This window comes from Artemia franciscana, chromosome 1, assembly GCF_032884065.1.
Source record: "Artemia franciscana chromosome 1, ASM3288406v1, whole genome shotgun sequence".
NCBI classification, from domain to species: domain Eukaryota; kingdom Metazoa; phylum Arthropoda; class Branchiopoda; order Anostraca; family Artemiidae; genus Artemia; species Artemia franciscana.
Window position 1 is genome coordinate 45220844 of NC_088863.1, and position 23600 is coordinate 45244443.

Below are 23600 nucleotides of genomic sequence, written 5' to 3' on the forward strand. Positions count from 1 at the left end.
CTATTAAAATCCTTACATAAATGGTTCAGTCTAAACTTATTAATCACAGCATTGATTTGGCACCTTATTGGATATATAGCCCTTTCAATATTCACGGCACAAGGCAAAATCACGAGATGAAATAGAAAAATAATATAACCCTCCATGAAAGGCAAATAATTTAATTTTGCTGATTCCTTCTTTAACAGTAAACGGCTCCTGAAAAACTAAACTAACTATTCTAGTCTAAAATTTTTAGCTAGGTCATGTATTTGGTGCTATTTCGAAATTATAGTCCTTTTATTGTTCACTAAAGAGAGTTTATACGTTTTAAACACACTAAAGAAGAAGCCTTAACTCTAAGTACTAAAGAACAAAGTTCGCTCAAGTCTATAATCGTTACCACAAGTCCCTTCGTCGTCCAAAAAAGCCTTACTTAACAACTGATGATAAGACAATTACTAAATGAAAAAAAACTATTCGTCCTAGGTGTGGTAATTAGATGTTTATAGTTCAAAGTTTATAATATGCATCTTTTAGGCCTAGGAGGCTAGAGGAAAAGTAACTAAATTTACAAAATAATTCGAATTTTACATCGATTTCAGATTTTCTAATGGACACCCACTTCTTGAAAATAGCTCTCTTTGGAGGGAACACAACAAAATACCATTGATTGATCCGATCTAATTATTGGTGCCTAATTTGGTTCTCCAATTATTATTTACACACTACTGGCTTTTTTCAAAAATGGGTTAATTCTTATTCTCTATTGCATCTATAGTTGGGATACTGTTAATACAGAAAAAAGATGGCAAAAAACACCAAAAAAGCCTTACATAATTAGTGGTGGTGATAAATTAGTAGATGAGAAAGAGTTATCTGTCGTAGGTGTGGTGATTAAACGTTCATTATCCTTAATTTGTGAAATGTATCTTTTAGGCCTAGGAGGCCAAAAAAGAAATTGACCAAATTAAAAAAAAAGGAATTCAAATTTAAAGCGATTATATGTTTTCGAATACAAACACAACTCATGGAATTCTCTCTGGAGGAAATATGCCAAAACAGGCAGCAGGGTGTTAATCTGTTGCCCAGGAATGGCTTTGTCAGAAGAAAAAAACACATATGATTTTCTAAAATTGCCTATACATCTACAATACCACAACGAGTAAAATTGTACTAAACCAAAGATCCACTAGACAACCATATGAACAAAATGTTTGCAAGAAATGAAATTGAATTTTCTATGTAGACTACTTTATTGGTATTCTATTGCTCTTCTCTCCACTAAGGTTTATGTTAAAGGGGATTCTGCCCAAAATGTGGTATGAAAATAGCTTGAAATACAATTATTTGGGGTTTATTAAAGGAGTGGTGAAACCAAATGATTTTGAAGGCCATTTTAAAAACGCTTTACAATTATACAGACCTCACACAATATTACACATCCTTATAATGAATTCAGAACCACTTTTGACCATACTTGTTGAAGAAAATCGGAAAAGTAATCAGTTATTATTGTCTTTGCATTTATTTGTAGATGCAAACATACAAAATATGATATTAACAATGCTAAAAATGATTTGCCAAAAAATATTTGACATTAAAATTAAAAAATACATAAACGTAAATGAAATATAAAAATAAGATCTTAAAAATTTTTTTTTTTACTAGTGCAGTATTTCTTGGAACCCTTCTACTTAGATTTGCAGATCGATCTCAATTTCGGTATTTGCGCATCGTAATTAGTGTTGCGGGCTATCGTTAATTAGATTTTAGCATGTTTTGCACTTGATCACTTCTATTATCCACAAAAAGAAAAAACAGGTTTGAGTTCAACCTGATATCTATTCTTGATTCTAATGTTTCAAAAACACGCTAATGTTTCAGGAGCGTGTTTAAAATCAAAGTTGATTTGTCTAATATGTTTTACAGTTTAGTTTTGAATACTTGGATGCAAAATTAATGTGCAGTTAAATTATGTAAATTATTAAACTATAATTTTTATAGTTGTATGCTGTCTTCGGATTTTTCCGCAAAATCAGCGAAAGCAGGATAACTAGACTGCCACTACTATACGCCAGGTGCTAAATTTATGAAACTATGGTTCCATTCTTGTTCCTAGTAAATTAGACTAACCTAACATTAGCCTTATTCATACTTTAAGATAACTTACAAAGCCACTAGTGTTTGACAGCAAGGCTTTGTTCCAAAAGAACCGATCCTCACATTCTTCCTGAGTTTCGACACCAGGCTTTTGTCGGGCAACTGCTTTTGTGATGTCTCCAGTCGGAGAGAAGTAGAATGAGTTTGTACCATGAAAGAGTTTCAGTATTTCATCACAAATTTTCCGCTCCAAACGGGACGGGTCCCTGGGGTCTTTCTTAGATCCAGGTCGCACCTAAACAAGAAAGGAACATGGCATCAATCAATGCGTGTTGTCATTCCCAATATTAAGCTCATTGAGAAGCAGACTTTAAACATGTTATTTATAAAAAAAAAACGCGGGAGCAAGTAAAAGGAGAGCAGAGGTTTAATGACAAATGGCGTTGAAAGGTTAGGATGACTTATCAGACCTAAAATGGAACACAGAAATAAATTTTTGTACTTTGTGTATTGCTTTTGCTTATGTAACACAAATTAATTAGAATTCAATTTTTCTTTTTGTATTATGGACCTAAGATTTTTAGAGCAATGAAAATTATTATTATTATTATCCAATTAAGTCTCTCTTTCTCGACTCTTTGATCCATCGGATTTAAATATAGCACAGATCCCATCGAAATTTAGAAAGAGATGTTAGACATTAAAAAAGGAGTCTTATGAGCTATGTTGTAAACCAAAGTGTACACCTTTGGCTTTGATATGCAATACCAGTGGGAAGAATTGTAAACAGGATTTCCTATAAGGCGGCAAGATGAAGGAAACCAAACGGTCTTCGATATATGTCTATCAGCAAAACCCAAAAATTACTTAACACTGTAAAAATATCTCAATACACATTACAACATGCAAATCTGATTCTATACTTTGAAAGCAAAATGCTATCTTAGCAGCCTTTTTCAAAGCCAGTTTAAGACATTTGTTTCTACTAGTACTTAATACATTTAAAGAAGAATGTACATCATTTTGGTACTATCATCAAACAGCTCGTGGTAACGAACTGTAGTAAGAAGCGACCCGGCTCAATAATAACCGAAACTCTAAAAAATGGAATTTTGATATCAATAATTACATAAAAAAAATTGCATTTTAATGCTGATTTTAAATATATAAGTTCCATCAAGATTAATCTTACCCATCAAAAGTTACGAGCCTGAGAAAATTTGCCTCATTTTAGAAAATAGGGCGAAACACCCCATAAGTCATACAATCTTAACGAAAATCACACCATCAGATTCAGCGTATCAGAGAACCTTAATGTAGAAGTTTCAATCTTCTATATACAAAAATGTGGAATTTCGCATTTTTTGCCTGAAGGCAAATCACGGATGCGTGTTTATTTGTTTGTTTTTTCCCCAGGGGTGATCGTATCGACTCAGTGGTCCTAATATGTCGCAAGAGGGCTCATCCAAACGGAAATTAAAAGTTCTAGTGTCCTTTTTTAAGTGACCAAAAAAATTGGAGGGCACCTAGGCCCCCTCCCGAGCCCAACTTTTCCCAAAGTCACCGGATCAAAATTCTAAGATAGCCATTTTATTCACCATAGTTGAAAAACTTAATAACTATGTCTTTGGGGACGACTTACTCCTCCGGAGTCCCCGTGGGAGGGCGTCACCTTACGAACTTTGACCTGTGTTTACACATAGTAATGGTTACTAGGAAGTGTAGAGACGTTTTCAGGGGTATTTTTTTGGTTGGGCGGAGAGTTGAGGGAAGGGGTTACGTAGGAGGATCTTTCCATGGAGGAGCTTCACATGGGGGAAGAGACTTTCAAGGAAGGAGGATTTTCTAGCATTATTTAAAAAAAAAACAATGAAAAAATAAATATGAAAATTTTTTCTACTGAAAGCGAGGAGCAGCATTAAAACTTAAAAAGAACAGAAATTATTACGCATTTGAGAGGTTTATCTCCTCGTAATACCTCGCTCTTTACGCTAAAGTATTTTTAGTAATTTCAACTATTTATTCTACGGCCTTTGTGATTCAGGGGTATCATTTACCAGCGACGAGGGGTGAACCCCATCATATGCGCAATAAAAACATACTATGAAAAACATATTATGAATATAGAAGTTCGTTACGCAAGTTAATTCGTAAGTTACGTATATTTTTTACTAATGAAAACGTTCGTAAAGAATGAAAAGTTATAATTGCCTTTTTAAGTAATCAAAAAATTGGTTAAAACTATGAGAAAGCCATTTAGCCAAAAGACAATCAATACGCAAATTTCGTTTTAATTATTCATGTGCGCGAGAGCCAATATCAAAACATGCATTAATTCATAAACGTCCAGAAATTAAATAAAAAAAAACAAGTTTTATTAAATGAAAGTAAGTAGCGACATAAAACTTAAAACGAACAGAAATTACTCCGTATATGAAAGGGGCTTTTCCTTCTCCCGCTCTTTACGCTAAAGTTTTTTACTGTTTTAAAGAGTAGAATTAAGAGAAAGAATCCAACTTTAGCGTAAAGAGCGGGGCGTTGAGAAAGAAAAGTCCCTTTCATATACAGAGTAATTTCTGTTCGTTTTAAGTTGTAATGACGCTACTTACTTTCATTTAAAAAAAGAACTTATTTTTTTTATTTAATTTGAATAAGACCTAATATTGATGTAAGAAAGACAACAGCTAGAAACTCGTCTAGAAGCTTACCCTGAGCAATGGATGCAATGATTTAATGTAATTTTAAGACAGTATCTCAAAAAAAGGATTCATCATTATTTTTTTCTGACTCAGTGGGGGTGGGGTGAAGGGTCACATTTTTAGCGCTTCCAAATTTGTCAACTATTTACAAGTATTTAATTTCTGGTTTCAAATCTGGATACATTTATTCAAAAACACTGCAGCTACTGTTCTTCACTGACAAAACTTCTTTGGGGGCGGGGGGGGGGGTGTGTGTTAAACTTCTATTGTAATCCATGTAGAATTTCTGCACATGACAAAACGTTATAATGGTCTTAAACAGTTTTTCCACTTTTCAAAATAATTTAGATAGTCCAATGACAAAAATCATTTTGTCTAAAATGGTGATATTCCACTTGTCTGTTTGTCCCAAAACTCCTTGTGTTTTGTTGTGATAAAGTAAATTCCACATCCAGTGAGCTTAGCTAAGACCAGATCATACAGTTTTCATAAATTCAATATTGATTTCTGCTCAAAAATCCCGTAATTGACGGTTATTAGTTGCATATCATGGAAGTTTTTTGTCTTTAAACAGCCTATACATGTGTTCCGATAAACATAAAAGTGTCTTCTGCGTCTTCTATAACAGCATCGCACTTATCGTCTTTTGGATATAATTCCGCTTCGATTATTAATATGGACTCACCTAAAGACCTTATATTACTAGAATTCAACTGTGAATAAAGGTAGTTCTGCTCATAAATTCCAATCAACACCCTGAACTTGAGACAGAATATTTTCATCTACCAAATGGAAATTTATCATAAAAAAATAATAGCACTACAAGAGATACTAAACTAAGCTAACTGCAGCCCAATGAATAATGGATCAGATGCATATCTATGTTCCAACATATATTATGAAACTACCTGTAATAAAGCTTAACTTGCAAAAAGAAAAAAATTACAAAGAATCATTCCGCTAAAATCTACGGATAAGTGAAATAAATCACCAAGGATAAATCACCCGTTACTAAGGTTGTAATTATGAAAAATATTAAGGTGGTATTTCTCTATGGAAAATAGCAATCAAGTTTTCAGCGTGCACGTGTGTAATTCACTTCAAAAATAATAAAATTACTGATCAGACTTTTAATATCCTGAGAGAAAAATTAATGTAGATACCCTTTTCGGAAATTCCCGCTCCTATATAATGACTTGGTGTCTGTTTTGGGACAGATAAGGTAAAAAGAAAATAGATCACATCCTGGATTCTCAACAGTTGTTAATAAAAAGAGTAAACCGCTCTGAAGTAGCAGATCCTTACAGTCAACATTTCCAAATTATGGGATCTAGATCAAAACTGCTCGCTTGTTTTTAGGAAAACGGGACTTCCAATCTCTTTATTTCCCACTAGGCTGCCCATTGAGTGAGATACCACTCCCTTTATCTCTCTCTCTTGCAAGAAGAAAAGAAAAGACAGGAAAATACTGCCACGGATTTGTTATGGGAACCATACAATTATGAATATAATAAATTATATTTTAGCTTTAACAGATAAACTCCAGCTAGTAAGCAGCAAATTTTTACCTTTAAATTTGAATAAGATTAATACAAATGAGGTTAATTCAGATAATAACTTTAATTTTGATTAAAATTGAATATAATGAAACAGTAAAATTTTATGCAAGCAGAATCATTAAAACACTTTTTCCACCTTAAAGACTAGCTGAAAGGCGGATAACCCTCAACTACCATACGTGCACCTATGTTTTGAGTTTCTTTATTTTTAGTATATGTTTTTTGCGTTTGATAATGATAAATTTATGAGATAAATATCATACCTGAGAAGCAATGACTGCGGCTTGTGCAGTTGCATTTTTCAAAGAGTTTGTTGCCAGCTTGAAACTGCCAATAGTATTAATTAAGGTAGATTTTCCAATATTTGCATTGGCTCGGGATGAAGCCACTCCTCCATGTTTATGACATCTACACAGATCACCAGCTACATAGCCATCGGCAGCTATTTCTAACAGTGACACCTCATCTATTCTAAAGACTTCTTTGTCATCTGGCAGTGTACCAACTTTGCAAGATCGCTTTATGACTAAGATCTTTGGAAACAGACCTAAAAGGATTAATAACTATACATAAAGATTGTAAAACACCTCCAATGGTTGTGGGACCACTGCTTTTTTTGAGGTCATAATTGTTTCAATGACTTGAAAGATACAAAAATTGCAACTTGAAATGGTACAGCATTAAAGAAAACTATTACATTGCCTGACGAATTCAGACGCTTCAACCTGGATTTATTAGAAGTTTTAGAAACTCATATCCCAGGGGTAGGAAGCATCAAATTTGGAGACATAGAACTTATTTAATTAGTTACAGGGAAAGATGTAGAGGAAAATGAAAGTTGGTGACAGCTTGTATGTGAAGGAAAATTTATTTTGTGAAGATGAATTAGCAACAGGACTAAAATGACTATAAAAAAATAGGTGCTGATGGTGTGCTAAATGAGTTTCTTAAATATGGTAGCTATGAGGTTGGAAATAAGTTACTGAAGATTGTAAATATGATTTATGAAAAAGGGGAAGTACCTAGCAATTTAGGAAAACTCTAATTAAACCCCTGTATAAAAAAAGGAGATAAAAGTGAATGTGATAATTATAGAGCAAAGTCTGGCATCTTTAGGTAGCAAATTACTTAGCATGATAAAACTTTTTAGACTGAGAGATGCTGTAGACAAAGTTTTAACAGAAGAACAGTATGGTTTTAGGAAAGACAGAGGATGTGATAAAATCGCTAAAGGTAGGAATAAGTGAAGATGAAAAGGTGACGTTGGGTAACAAAAAGACCGATCAAGTAGACAACTTCATTTATGTTGGCGGTATTATTAGTAAAGACGGTGGGAGCAGTGAAGATGTTAGAAGTAGAATAGCCAAGGCTCAGGGTGTTTTTTCACAGTTGAAAAAGTTTTGGGATAATAGTAAGTTAGGTCTGCGAACCAAGATTAGAATTTAGAAGCAACAGTGATGACTGTGGCCCAATATGGCTCTGAAGCATGGGCGCTCCGAAAACCGAAGGAAGATTTACAAGATGTATTCCGAACAAATGGCCTAAGAATTGTTTAAGCTAGCCGGGTGACTGACCGTATTTCAAATAGTAGGCGGTACGAAAAGTGCGGATCAATCTCATTTTCTACGGCTATAGTGAGAGAAAGGTTGAAATGGCTAGAGCACGTTCTGTGGATGAAAGACAGCAGATTGCCAAAGATTGGCCCTTTTGATCGTCTATCTAAGACTAAACGGAAAACAGGTCGTCCGCAGTTGGGGTGGGAGGATGTCGTAAAGAAAGGAAATGGGAACTTCCTGGGAGGGTGTAAAGAGGGAGGATTTGAATAGATTAAGATGGAGGAGGAGCGTGTGTAGCAGTGTTTCTGACTTCTAACTTTGGTTAGATTTTCTTCTGCAATAGTAGCATATTTGATCTAATGAATGGGCTATAGACTGATGGTATCGATGCGTAAAAACCGTTGGTAAATAGGCGAAATCGACAAAAAAAAAGAGACAAAAAGTAAATATTGGTAAAAGTGCTGATACAAGTTTTCATAAATGTAATTCCCTATTTTTAAATAAAACGACAAAATACTTTCGTTTTAGTTTACTTATGTCCAAATAAATGAGATCTTACCTGAGATAGGTTCTATGACACCTATTATTCCAAAGCAGGAACCAACACATTCTAAGTCTTGTTCATTACAAATACTCCAGTCTAAAATTAAAGTATAGAAATCAATTAGACAATCTAATTCAAGGATCTAATTGCATACACAAAGCCAAAGTAAGGAATCTTTCAGCTATACAGATAGGACTAGCAATAATACTATAACTGGTACAATTATATACAGAAACCAGAGATGGCTTATGTGTTCAGAGGATAGGATGTATATGATTTCTAACGTATTGAATAATTCACTCTTCTATGCAGAAAACATCTATACAAAATTAAACTTCATAGGGCACATTCTGCAATGAAGAAAATGTGTATGAACATGAACTCAAATGGCATTATTTCGTGTCTAGCTAGGCTGCACTTTATAGATCGAGTATGATGGGTACCAAAAAATTTAGCTTTCGATTACCCTCTGGACACAAACGTAAAGCGGCTCGTTTCCCAAATGGAGTGAGAAAAGGTAGAAGGAAAACATTTAAAGGAAAATAGAAATTCATTATAGGGGACAAAGAGTGACACTCTGAATAGATGACAGTGCATGAGGATTGAGTGACACCACAAATCTCCACTCATACAACTCTTTACAAGCCAAATTTTACACAGCTCTTAATTTGCACTGAAATCCAAATGCTCAGTTTTGTGGCTTATGCAGTCTCAATAGAACATGCAAACGCTAAAATGAAGTATGTCGCCTAAATTGATCACAAATAGGGTTCATTAATAATTATCAAATTAAGATTACTACAATTAAGAGTCTTGCTAGTAGAATTTATGATTATCAATTCGCTTTGTTATTGGATTGGTAACCTCATACTCCTTCCTCCTCCCACGACTCCCCATTCATACGATTCTCCACTAGCCAAATTACAAATAATTTTTTACTTTCATCGAAATCTAAATTTTCAAATTCTTGAGTATGGTACAGCTAGAATTAGAATATCAACATTCAAAGACAAAATGATGACATTATAATGCCTAAATTAATCACATAAGACTTCCATTTCCCCAGCATTTTGAATTCGAAGGTTTCAAAGCTTGTTGATTACAAGGAAAACAGCTCAATGCAAAATTCCATAGCCCAAACCTGACAAGTATATATTTAAATTTGGGGTTTGATTCCTACAAAAATGTGTGCTTATGGATTTTCCAAATCGCTAATTACGAACACGAGCGTCATAAGGAAGATAATTAAAAACTTGCAAAAATTTGATCATGGGTGACTTAGCATGGGAAGTAGGGATTAAAACAAATATGCTAAAACCACTGGCAGCCTCTCGGTGACTTCACTAAAAAAGCGGGAAATTAAGTCCGATAATTAACAAAATTAATCTACAATGTTGTAGGATTGATTTTTCTACAAGTGATATTTAACCAACATTATTTTGTTCTCAAAAAGTTTTTAAGTCGACAGTCTCCGCCAAATCAATTTAGCTTTGTTTGGGGAAATCTTGGCATTTAAGCAGGCTTTTCGACATTAAGCTGGTAGGGCCTACTGACAGAGGCTTAGCTCCAGCGTTTTCATGGGGAAGGGGAAGAGGGGATTCACACCTGGGGAGGCAAGGGACGTGTGATATCCTTCAGGAAAAAAGGGTGTTGAAACGTTTGGAAAAATCACTAGCCTGAATATGTTTTTAAGATGTCCGAAGACTTGTTTTCGAAAATTATTTTTTTACTGAATACTAAATTCCCAATGAAAAAAAAGTAAACGTATTATGTACCTGCCATAAGTCTTCAATAGCACAATTTATCGAGCGGTACTGAAGAAAAGTTACTATTCAGCGAAAGCACTACTTGGTTAAATTCAAAACATTATACAATACATAATAAACAATAAACACACATTAAACAAACATAAAATTAAGTACTGTTGCTCGACTCTATCTTATGATATTTCAAAATTACTAATATGTACATATAAAATAAACTTACAATATACAATTAATCTTGGAATACAAAAATCAATGTTTTGGCTCTGTATTAAACAGACTCGTTACAGAAAGTGTAGTTGTCTACATTTTTCCACATTAAATTCATTTACAACATTATACGGTCAATTTGTATTTCTCTTTCAATTGCCAACAGTGCAAGTGAAGATAACCTTTCTTGCCCCGTGGTGTTGCGGCAGTACGTCTTCAGCCGTCGAAGACCAGAAAAAGAGCTTTCACACTACGAGAATTCATCAATCAATCAATCAACTGAATACATTCGAGGCGGGAGGCCTGAAAACCAGATCTTCCCTCTTCTTTATGGATTCGGTTGACAATATCTCAATCCTTAGTTTGTTCTTCTTTTCTCGCAATAAGCTCGTACGCTTCTTCTTGGGACAATTAAACTCTGGCTGAATGGGATGTTGGCTTACTACGTAGTGTATCTTGTGCCGTAGAAATTACGTGACTTATAATAAACGCCGTTGTTGTAAGCCCTGCTTCTTCAATTAAATATTCAAAATATGGACGAATATGCAAAGCTGATAAATCAGCTAATTAGGTAAAAACATGTGGTAACATCATGGTAAGGTTTATCCAATTCAATAAGTCAGCTCACTTTGACCTACTATAGATGGTGTTGCAGGTTTAGATCCGTTAGTAGGTTAAAAACATGTATGAAGAAATCTCTTTTTGAAGATTGGGTTAAAGTTTTTACACCAGTCAATGGGTTTGATTTAAGTCCCAGTTTAGTTTGCAAATTGAAGAGACTGACTTGTTTTGTTTCCAGTATTTCAAAATTAAATAGTATGTGCTGAGGGGTTTCTTCCGTGTGCTCAGAGTACTGGCAAAATGGGTTATTGGTAACTTCTCCATTTAGCTGCTTTAGTTTATATGAAAAACAATGGTAGTTGAGGTTAGCTGTATTTGTACACAGGCGATGGGACCCGACTGATTGCATCCAGGTTGGAAAGGAGGATAAGTTTGTTTGCCTTAATTTAGGTAATGGTTTCAGTCGTAATCCTACAAAGCCTAATCTTCCAAGGCTGTTTAAGTTTTGTTTGGTTTGATGTAGGTCTATTTCCAGTGATTCAAAGTTCGCGTTTTTTACGATATTGAGGGCAGATTTAGAGTAAGAGAATACCACTATATGTTAATTTCTCTGTTTCAGTTAAATAGGGTCTCTAAGTCCAAATTGATTGCAGCTACTTCAGCTGTTAGTTAGCTGATCCCTGCATTGTTTTTTTCCATGATGCATAGGCTCTGCTCTCTTAAAAAGCGTCCACTTCCCGATCCCTCTTCACTTAAAGACCCATCAGCAAATAGTGGGCACATTCATTATATTCCTTTCTTAGAAGCTGTTTGATATGTTGGATTGCAGTTTGGAATCAATTTCTTCCTTTTTGAGGGAGAAAAATTCCAGCTTAACCTCTGGGATGGTTGATATCCATGATGATTCTTTTGCTATTTTAATTTTCATATGTTCAGGCTTGATGGGTTATTATGCCCTGGCTGTAATTGCTAGCATCAGTGTGTGGTTTTAGGCTCTAGCAGGCTAGCTCTGCCTTCTGGAAATAGAAAATGGTGAGGGGTTGTTTCAAATTTTGTCACGTATCTTAGAGTTAATAGTTTAAATATTTTCATTTGGTGGGAGCCCTCCTTCTTGTAAAAGGTGTGGAACCTTTGTTGTTTTCCTAAATCCTGTAGCAAGGCCGATTGCTTTATTTTGTATACATTCTAGTTTCTTGAAGAGCTGTTTTGAGCAAGCTCTATAGATAATCAGGCCATACCCAATTACTAGTCTAATGTACTGCGTGTAGAGTTTAAGAAGGGCTCTACTAATTCTAATATCGTATCTTTTTTACAAACTAGACTAGAAAAAGCCATCAAAAGGTACCACATGGTATACCTAAAGAGCAATTACGGTGGCATGTCTGGAATGGAAAGGCTGGGCCAGACACATGGACATCATAGAGGACTAATTATGAGCTCATTGATGAACCAACTGCTATATTTAATTTATTTTTATAAATTCAACTTAATAAGGCAATCATAAAGTGTCATATGGCACCCAAAAAGTATACTTTTGTTTTAAAAAATGTGTTTTTCCCATTAAATTTTTATCTTTAATTTGAATATGTTTTTTATTTTATGTTACGGGTTAAAACAAGAGTGATGCATGGCAAAACCCACGGAAAAAATATAATTTGGGCTATATATTTGCACATTGGGGGGGGGGGGGCTCCTGGTAAAGTATAGTGGAACTGGAGTTGAAATGTCTTAACTACAAATATCTTACACATTATGAAGTAACAATTGATTTTTAACACGTTTCCTTCTCAAGAGCCAAATTCTAGACTTATACTAAATCTAGGGATGGGGTATTTTGTTTCAATGAAAATACCAAATAAAAAGGTATTTCTAAAATCAAGGAGTGGGGAGAAATCCAGGGGTATTTTTACTAATACTACTACTACTGAAATTGCAACAACTTGTAAAGTTAAAGAGTATTAAGATAAAAAGGGTGCCAAAAGGGGATCAAAAGGGTACATCAGCAATATTTTTGGAATAGTTTACAGTATCAAGGTGGAACTTACAGGGCATCATCAGGGGAATATTTAACTGATCAAAGTACAAGATGTGCAAGATGTTACTATTATTAATGCTGTTGCTGCTGTTATTAATGCTGCTGCTACTACTATTAATTCTGCCACTACTGCTACAATTATTGCTACAGTGCTACTACTATTGCTAATAAAACTAAGGGTATTAAGACGAAAATCTTGGGCAATATCAAAACTGTATTGAACAACTCGAAACACGCTATGCCCATATAGGTTGTCAAGAGGACATATCAGCAATGCTTCAGAAAGCTTCAGAGCTTTAGTTTGAAGCTTAATCAATTAAGCTGAAGCTTTTTCAGGGACAATTTAGGCTCATGTTAAACTACATCAAAACGAACTATGAGCATGTGGATGTTCAAAAGGGTGACAAAGCAATATCTCAGGAAGGGTTAGATTATTAAGCCACAAGACACTAGCCAGAACATGCATACTTTTAATACTACTTCTATGGTTACTATAACTAATGACACAAAGGGTATTAACATGAAACTTTTAGGGAACGTTTAGAGGGAGCTTAGGATATGACAATTAGCTAGCATTGATCAGATTTAATTCTTTGACGTCTATGTCAAGTTTTGTAGATAAAAATCACTATTCAGTTGGAAATTTCGGTCAATGATGGTATTACCGGAACAATTTTTTGGTCATGAAACTATTGTTAATAGATGCATTTTCAATTTTTGAACATCTTTTCTCTCTTGCAAAACTACTGCAAACTCACCGTTATGGAGATGTTCCAGCCCAAATATTCTTGTATTTATACATATAGAATTGCAATCATTTCCGTTTTCGTTGATTGAGAGAAGTTTATTTATGAAAGAATCAGCCTAAAATAATTTGCCTTTGGAATGTACTTAACCTAACCTCTATCTAATATCTATTCCTATTGTACATATTATCATCAAATAAACGATAAACAAATAAACAATAGCGCAATAGATCTTACAGAAAAAAAAGACTAAAAACAATGGAAATTAACAGAAAAATGACCAACTTTCAGTTTGAATAACTGCATAACGGTGAGTTTACGGTAGTTTTGCAAGAGAGAAAAGATGTTCAAAAAGTCAAAATGCATCTTTTAACAATAGTTTCATGACCCAAAAAAATTGTTCCGGTAATACCAACATTGACTGAAATTTCCTCCTAAGCATTCCCAATGTCTTAGTAGCAAATCCAAGACGTCAAGTGAAACAAGCAAAATTCCAAACAGTTAAGACAATAGGGAACTTCCTTAGACACCCACCATACCCCCCAAAAAAATAAAAATAAATAATAATAACAGCCTATCTGATGATGCAATTTTTGGGGCACTTCTGAAAATTATTTTTCCTTATTGAGCTATGATGGATTATCCAAGACTTACCCTCTTTTAATGAGCATGAACTGAAATTGTGCTTTTCAAACCACAACGATTTTTTTCCATCTAAAAATATGATATGTTCTCTAGATGATAGTACTTCCATCAACTTCAGAATGTGTGTTGATGTCCCAAGTTACAGCTGAATTCCTTGAGTTGCAGGCAAATTTTAGCTTAAAGAAAGAAAAAGGCAAATAATAAAAGAAACAAGAGTGATGATATAGCAATAGAGCATGCAAGTGACCTAAAATCCACATATTTTCTGGATCCTTTTTATTCCCTTTAATATAAATTGTGGCTGCAGCATTAACTTCAACCTAGTAAAGGGCTAACACAACCCACAGTTACCAAAAAAAAGCCTGAAACCTCTAAAAACGGTGTTGCATTGAAATAAAAAGTGCGCCACTGGGATTGCCTTAGTCAAAAACCCTGTATAGGAAATTTACAGTCCCTTGGCTTCAATATCAAGGAAAATTCATTGGCTTGAACACAAGGAAAATAATTTTTTTGCAGGAGATGCACTTTTTTTCCATTTTTTTTCTTTTTTTTTTTGGTCTGCAGCTAGCAGGGCACTGAAACATCATAGAGAGTCTTTTAAGGCTTCATTTAAATTGCTACATTTACGTGCCTTTGTAATTAACAAACCAAAATATTTAAAAATAAAATCACTTTTTTGACAAAAAAAAAACCTACATCTTGCAGGTTTAAGAATAGCATCATAATTGTAGGTAACAGCCATGAATGACACTATACTAAAATACTTTAAAGGGTGTCTAGGGTAGCAATAACAGAGCAATTCGTTCTTTACTAGTCCTGCCAAGAAAAAGCGCAAACATTACATATGGAATACATCCATTAGGCTTTATGTTGCTTGAGCAACCTGTTTTAAATGAAAAGAATGCCTGAATTACAATGCAGCAATTTTGTTTAAAATTTCACTTTTTCTGGAAAGAACAGCAATTCTATCAGTTAATCAAAGGATATTGTGTTTTGATTATTTTCATTTTGCACATTGAGAAGAGAATAGCAATTACAACAGGAGATTTGCATATTGAGGCGGTCTTGACCAAAACATTGTTGTGAGTTGATTACTATCAGCAGCAATATAGCCAATGGCAAAGAAAAACTTTCTACACCCAATTAAAGAAAAATCATATTTCTGAAAACCAGATGGGTTACTAAACAAGAACAAAAAAAATACAGTCTGTGTTGAAACCAGAACTAGCAATGTACTAGTACTGACAGCTAATCATGCCACCAAGCTGCCAGAGGTTAATTCCAAAAATGTAGTCTCCTATAATCAAAAATTGTTCACACCTTCAGTCTTCAGTACCTCTGTACAGTTCCTAGTTCAACCTGTTCAACTAAATCTGTTCTTATAATCTTCTTGTGATCAATTCAAGGATGCCTGCTTTTTGTTTGGCTTAACATTGATTGCCAAAAACATAGCTTTGGGTGACCTATCATCTTTGATCCATAAAGCATGATCCAATTACATTAATCTTTAGTTCAGAAACTAGGACTAAACACTACTTTCTGCACAGATTATTGTTGATGCAGGGTTGCATTAGCAAGTACATAAAACAATCCTTAGATAATTTAACTTTTAAAAAAAACGAGTTTTTTCAACTGAAAGTAAGGAGTGACATAAAAACTTAAAACGAAAAGAAACTATTATGCATATGAAGGGGATTGCCCCCTCCTCAATACCTTGTTCTTTCCACTAAGGTTTTTTAGAACTTTTAGAAAAGCTTCTTAATGTTCTAACTAAACAACCCTTGTGTTTCAGGAGTTGTTCTTAAATAATTGGGACAAAATTCAATCTTTAGCTTAAAGAACAAGGTACTGATGAGGGGGGGGGGGGGGAACTTGTAAGTAAGCCATAAACTTGTCTCAATACAAAATGATAATACTGGTTAGTGAGCGAAAATTATTTTTCTTTTAAATTTTGATTATTTCTCTAGTTGGCTATTGTCTGTTTGCTTAAAATAATGTTTCAATTAGTTACCTAATTGGATAATCTATGCAAAACTTGAGTATGGTTGGAAATTATTTGTACATTCTATAGAATAGAAATTTTTAGACATTATTCATTGGATATACTCCCATCATCAAAGGTCAGTACTCTCTGAAGGGAGGAGTGGAGCTATATGCTTAAAAAAGCCTTCTAATGAGATCATTAAGTCTCATTCACATAACTAAACAAATTTCCAAGAAATCAAATCATCAAAGGTCAGTACTCTCTGGAGGGAGGAGTGGAGCTATGTGCTTCAAAATGCCTTCCAATGAGATCATTCAGTTTCAATCACATAACTAAACAACTTTCCAAGATATTGTAAACAAACTAGACTAGAATTTTACCCCAAAAATTTGTGGCAGCCCTGAAGTGACAGTTGTTTCAGAAACAAAATTTTATTTCCAAGCCAGACCTAAGAAATCTGTGATGTTACTAGGAGATATCAAGGAAGACTTGAACTTGCTGGAATCAACTTATTGATGTTGTTGTTGTTTACTTTACATTTCAGAATCAACCACTCATATACATGCCATCCTCTATGAAATCTTGGCCTTCAAGTGGAACCACACCACTTTAGTATCGCACAGATATATATTTGACACTAGTCATGTCAACACTTAAAATATTATGGGGTTGTACAAAGATGTTGTACAGAGTGTTCTTATTTAAATCACTGACCTTAGTCTGCATATCACATCACTATCCTGCTATGGTCACATAACATGTCTAGAAATATATAAAGTAAAAAAAATAAAATATAAATAAAATAAGTCATACATAAATTCAATATAGACACAAGATTTATAAAACATTATACAGATTACAATTTTATATATAATTAGTCAATAAGGATCTAATATCATGGACCAGTCCATCAGATGGTGGCCTATAATCATCAAGCTCTAAAATTGGATTTGCACAATTTCTAATGTAATCATTAGTCTCCCTACAACATAATACATGTTATATATTCACTTTGTGTGGGTTTTACAATTATACTCTGGCTATCTATAATGCCCCACTTAGCCATATTATCAGCAGATTCATTTCCAGCAATTTCAACATGTTCTGGAACCCAGACCAGAAGTATATCATTCCCCATACAATAAAATGACCAAATAATTTGATGAATACTATACACTATTCATGACTATGGACATGTTCATTCATTAGGCACTTAAGGGATGATGCAGAGTCAGAACAAATCATCCAACTCTGTGCTTGTCCATATGACTTGATAAAATATGTTCTATAGTCATGTTATCATCTCTACTATGGTTAGGCATAGGGACAACACATTATCCTTTATTACACATGGATAATTTAATACACTATACTCAAAGAGAATCTCATTAAACGGTGTTGTATTTAGGGACTCAATAGAAAGTAAATTACTACATCTATAAAAAAAAGGAATATTCACATTCTTAATCTAATATCCCTGTTCTAATTACTTATTATTTCTATCTTAATAAGATCCTCATCTAAACTAGCTTTCTTGGTTAAGTACTTCACAAGTAACTTATCATCCTATAATTTAAGGGAGCTCACCCCCAATTTGATCATCATTGCAGGAATAGGGGTACTATGTAGGCAACCTAAGCATTGCCTACAAACACTATGTTAAGCTATACCTAACATTTTTAAATTCTTCTAACTAGTATCACCATATGTAAAGCTACTATAATCAAACTTCCTAACAATAACAACCTTTATAATTTTACTACAGTACTTGTAAGAAGCACCCCCTTTTCCTAGGCACATTACATGTATAAGGTTTAACCTACTCCTTATATTACCAAACAAATACTTTGAATGTCTCAATCAAGTCATTTTACTATCCAAAAATAGACCTAGGTAACAAAAAGAGTCATTCACCTGAATAAACTGATTCAAAACATTCACCTGTGGTATTGCAGTATTGCTATTTCTTGAGAAAACCATACCAACTGTTTTCTCAGGTGATAGTATCATATTTGTTTTTATTACACCAGTGTTAGACATTATTCAATGCTTTTTTGCATCACTAGCTGTAGGTGATGGAGTGTTTTTCCAGGTGACACCAGTGCAATTTCATCTGCATATATATACATATATATATTATATATATATATATATATATATATATATATATATATATATATATATATATATATATATATATATATATATATATATATATATATATATATATATATATATATATATATATATATGTATATTTATGTATATATATATATATATATATATATATATATATATATATATATATATATATATATATCTATATATATAAAAATAAGTTGTCTGTGTGTGGATCTGTGGATCAGGTGACGTCATGTTTGTCCGTATATGACGTCTGAATTATTTCACACTAATACAAAAGAAGAAAAAAACTAAAAAAGGTAAAAACTACAAAAAAAAACTAAAAAGAAAAAAAAACTAAAAAAGCTAAAAAACTAAAAAAAGGTAAAAATCTAATAACTAAAAAAAAACTGAAAAAAATAAAAAAAAGGCAAAAACTACAAAAAAAATAAAAACTAATAAAAAAACTAAAAAAGCTAAAAAACTAAAAAAACTAAAAAAAAACTAAAAAAAGGTAAAAAACTAAAAAAAACTAAAAACTAAAAAAGAAAAAAACTAAAAAAAAGGAAAAAACTGAAAAATAAAAGAGAAAAAGAAAACTAAAAAAATATGAATAAATATATATAAAAATAAGTTGTTTGTGGGTTATGTCTGTCTGTCTGTCTGTCGAGTGACGTCGTGTTTGTCCACATATGACGTCTGAATTATTTCACACTAATACAAAAGAAGAAAAAAAACTAAAAAAGGTAAAAACTACAAAAAAAAACTAAAAAGAAAAAAAACTAAAAAAGCTAAAAAACTAAAAAAAAACTAAAAAAAGGTAAAAAACTAAAAACTAAAAAAAACTGAAAAAACTAAAAAAAGGCAAAAACTAAAAAAAAACTAAAAACTAATAAAAAAACTAAAAAAGCTAAAAAACTAAAAAAAACTAAAAAAAGGTAAAAAACAAAAAAAAACTAAAAACTAAAAAAGAAAAAACTAAAAAAAAAGGAAAAAACTGAAAAATAAGAGAAAAAGAAAACTAAAAAAATATTAATAAATATAAAAAATATAAATATAAATATAATATAAATTAGCAATCAACAAAGCACCGAGACACAAATGACGACCGGGACACAGGGAGTATAAATGACGACCAGGACATAAGTAAAAAAAAAAAACTAAAAAAACTAAAAAATGGTAAAAACTACAAAAAAACTAAAAACTAATAAAAAAACTAAAAAATCTAAAAATCTAAATAAACTAAAAAAGAAAAAAAAGAAAAAAGGAAAAAAATAAAGGAGAAAAACAAAACTAAAAAACGAATGTATATACAGACCGGGACACTGGGATACAGATGACGACCGGGACACAGGGAATATAAATGACGACCGGGACACAGGGACACAACTACAATGGGGACGCCGGGGGGCACAGGGGGATATAAATGAAGACCGGGACACAAGGAATATAAATGATGCCCGGGATACTCAAAGAGAAATCACAGACTGGAACACCAGGACACAAATGACGACCGGGACACAGGGAATATAAATGATTGTTTTCCCATGGACCATTATATGTTGCATGTTCAAGAGTCGGTAAACCTGACAATCTATTTATATGCACAGACAATGGGACAGCAAAGAATGTTGTATATTCGCAAGTTTTACGTAGTTAAAAACATATATATATATATATATATATATATATATATATATATATATATATATATATATATATATATATATCTATCTATATTCACAGGTGGGACATAGGGACACAACTACAATGGCGCGTAACTAATATGGCGTGTAACAACTTACGCGCGCGGGGGGGCTTGGGGGGGGCGTGAAGCGCCCCCACCAACTAGGTGTTGGGGTGGCGCAAAGCGCCACCCCAACAGCTAGTATATATATATATATATATGTGTGTGTGTGTGTGTGTGTGTACTTTATGAAGAAGGACAGTTGAGAGGTCCAAAATGCTATAATATATAACAAACAATATGGGGTTTAACACACCTTGCTGAGGTAGTCAAATATAATTTTTAATCTGAAGATTTGTACTTTATCTACCAGCAGATACTCTAACCCCAAAATTCCTCAGAAAGCTAGAAATCCAATTTATGTAATCCCTAGGACTACTACTTTCATGTGCTTTATTCAACAGCTTGTGCACATCATATTGATCAAATGCAGACTGCATTTCTAAGAAAACAGCAAATGTATCCTTCCTGCATCCAAAGCCCTGTTTTATTTGGGTTCTCAAGTCTAACTTGGCAGTCAGTTGTACTCTGGTTTGGCTGACAAATAAACTACTTTTTCCATGTAGATTTTATTACAAGCCAAAAATTCTATTCTTTATAAAGTGTTTTATTAATTTAAAGAGGCAAGATCTAAGAAAAATGAGTCTACATGAATCTGGGCTAGAAGATTTCTTTCTCATTTTAGTTATTAGGATAATAGATGTCTTTCTCTACTCTTTGGGGACATACCCCTCTTTCATAGACTTGTTAAAAAGCCTCAGAAGCAAATTTTTGGCTTCCTCTGGTAAATTTTATAGCATTAGGTAGTGTATTTGGTCAGGACCAATTCCTCTTGGTTTTATTTTCTTTAAAGTAGCCCATTTAAAAGTTCTTCTAGAGCAAAGTCTTTCATTAGGGGTTGGTTTATTTTATCAATAATTTTATTGCTTGGTATTTTATAAGGATGTCCAGGATCTTTTCTTTTTTTTCTAAAAGAATCTTCATTTTAACTTATGGAACTGTGAAATCTATGCCATCCTTTTTACAGAAAACATGAATTTTTAGCCAGTATAGATTTTGAGATTTTGCCATGTAGGCTATCTTTTATTGTTTAATTATTTGAAAATTTGTCCTAAATTAGTTTCCTCTATCATTCTCTTGTTTCTTGGAGGATAGTTTTTTTTAGGACTGTAGTGGCCCTATTGATCTCTATTTTATTACTTATTATTCCATTTCTTGCATATCAGTCTCTATTATTTTTTTTTAGCCAAGCTTTTTCCCAATTTATATCCAAGCCTGTAATTGAGTTTCTTTTTGTTTTCTTAGGCTTAGAAAAACAAACTAATTCTTCACTAGTTTTCACTAGCACATTTATAATTTGTTCAGGTAAAATTCTAGTGTAGCTACTTTTTTTATCTTGGAAAGGGGTTAGGTGAGGAAAATAAAACTCTCAGGAATGGGTCTATAGATTACAGTTTATCCTGAAAAGGTTTTTTGAAGTACCTAGCTCTACTCCTTCTCTTTCTAGGGGGCAGTGACCTTTGATTACCTCTAAAGATCTTTATGTTATGAAAGTGAAACCTTACAAAACATATTTTCTGCTTAAATGAAGTAAAAAAAACTGTTTTCAGCTTCAAAACTTTGCTTAATCCCAATCTATGAGGTTTCAAAGATCTGCAAGTACATTTCTTAAAATTAAAAAAAAATGCTAAAATGTTTAGTCAAAGCTTCAATAGGTAGGCTAGAGACCTGTCAAATTGAAAAATTTCTAAGAATAAGGATTCAAAAGAGGGTTGACATGAAAGCTTGACAATACCTTCCCAGGGTATGTGTTTGGCCCCGGATTCACTACTGAAATTTTCATTTTCCTAACCTAACCCCATTCCAAGATGGCAAAAAGTAGCCAAACTAGAATTTCACCATTTACTCATTTATTAAATTAACTGGATCATCAGGTAAAACCACTTGGATTTTAGAGACATTGACAGGCTACTTTGCCAGCTTGGCCATTTGCTGTTGCAGAATTTCCACATTTTGTCCTCTGGATTTCTGGGGAATCTATGTATTCCCCTAATTGCACTATTACTGGGAGGTGTAAATTTTGAATCAACTTACTGGAAATACTCTAGCCCTTAGCTTTTAAGTGTTTTCTTCCATTAAACGTTAAATTTTTATTTGTGACGGCAGTTGTGACGAGGTCAGAACTTAAAATTAGACACGGTACTAGAGTTATCGATTTTGCTGTTCTTTGTTTATGGTTTGAGGATTTTTGGATCAAGAGTAAGGTCGAGTTAGTAGATGGATTTTGTAGCCTACAATTAGGTGTGGGGGAGAAGGTTTAAATTAAGGGACAAACAAAACATTTTTGAACAGCTAATGTGATGGTCGTCCGATCCAAATTGAAAATGGGACATCTAAGACATGAGATCTTTCTATATATCAAGTTTTATTAAGATCCGATCACTCATTCGTAAGACAAATGTACCTCAATTTTCGCAACTTCTTCTCTCTCCAGCCCCCCAGATAGTCGAATCGGGCAAACGACTGTTCTCAAGTCAATTTGTGTCGATCCCTGACATACTTACGAATTTTCATCGCCCTAGCCCGTCAAGAAGCACCGAACCCGCTAAAGCACTAGAAATCTTTCCAACTCCTCCAAAAAGATCGGATCCAGTCCGGTTATGTAAATCACGTATCTAGAACTCCCCATTAAGTTTCATCCCGATCTCTCCACTCTAAGCGTTAGATTTCCGGTTACCAGGAATTCCATTCCCCTTCTCTACACACCAAATTACCCAGATCCGATCCGAATGGAAAAAGAAGCATTTGAGACGTGAGATCTTTTTTATACATCAAATATCATTAAGATTCGATCACCCATTCGTAAGATAAACATATCTCAATTTTCACGATTTCCCCTCACTCCAGCCCCCCCCCCACAGATGGTTGAGCCGGGTAAACGACTGTTATCATGTCAATTTATGCTGGTCCACAACACCCCTACCAATTTTTATTCCTAGCACGTCCAGAAGCACAGAACTTGCCAAAGCACTGGAACCCCCCTCTCAACTCCCCCAAGAGATCGGATCCAGTACTGTTAGGTGAATCACGTATATAGAACTTGCGCTTATTCTTCCCATAAAGTTTCATCCTGATCTCTCCACTTTAAGTGTTTCCAAGATTTCCGGTTTCCAAGAATTCCGTTTCCCCCCTTTCACCCCAAATGTCCCCAGATCCAATCTGAATTGAAAATGAAGCATCTGAGACATGAGATCTTTCTATATATCAAGTTTCATTAAGATCTGATCGCCCATTTGTAAGAAAACATACCTCAATTTTCACCATTGTTTTTTCCCTTCAGCTCCCCCC

The 23600-nt window shown here is 33.7% G+C and overlaps 1 protein-coding gene across 1 annotated transcript in view; it reads right to left on the reverse strand.

Moving 5' to 3' along the window:
* LOC136031650 (phosphatidylinositide phosphatase SAC2-like) overlaps nt 1-22466 on the reverse strand; it is a 23670-nt gene extending 1204 nt beyond the window's left edge. Inside the window, exons 1-5 of the mRNA XM_065711345.1 lie at nt 22347-22466; nt 14410-14576; nt 8456-8536; nt 6604-6887; nt 2153-2377 (exon numbers count right to left, since the gene is read on the reverse strand). Of these exons, the coding sequence (XP_065567417.1) occupies nt 2153-2377; nt 6604-6887; nt 8456-8536; nt 14410-14509 (690 nt within the window). The 5' untranslated portion in view covers nt 14510-14576; nt 22347-22466. The remainder of the gene's footprint in view (nt 1-2152; nt 2378-6603; nt 6888-8455; nt 8537-14409; nt 14577-22346) is intronic.
* Between the last annotated feature and the right edge of the window lie 1134 nt (nt 22467-23600).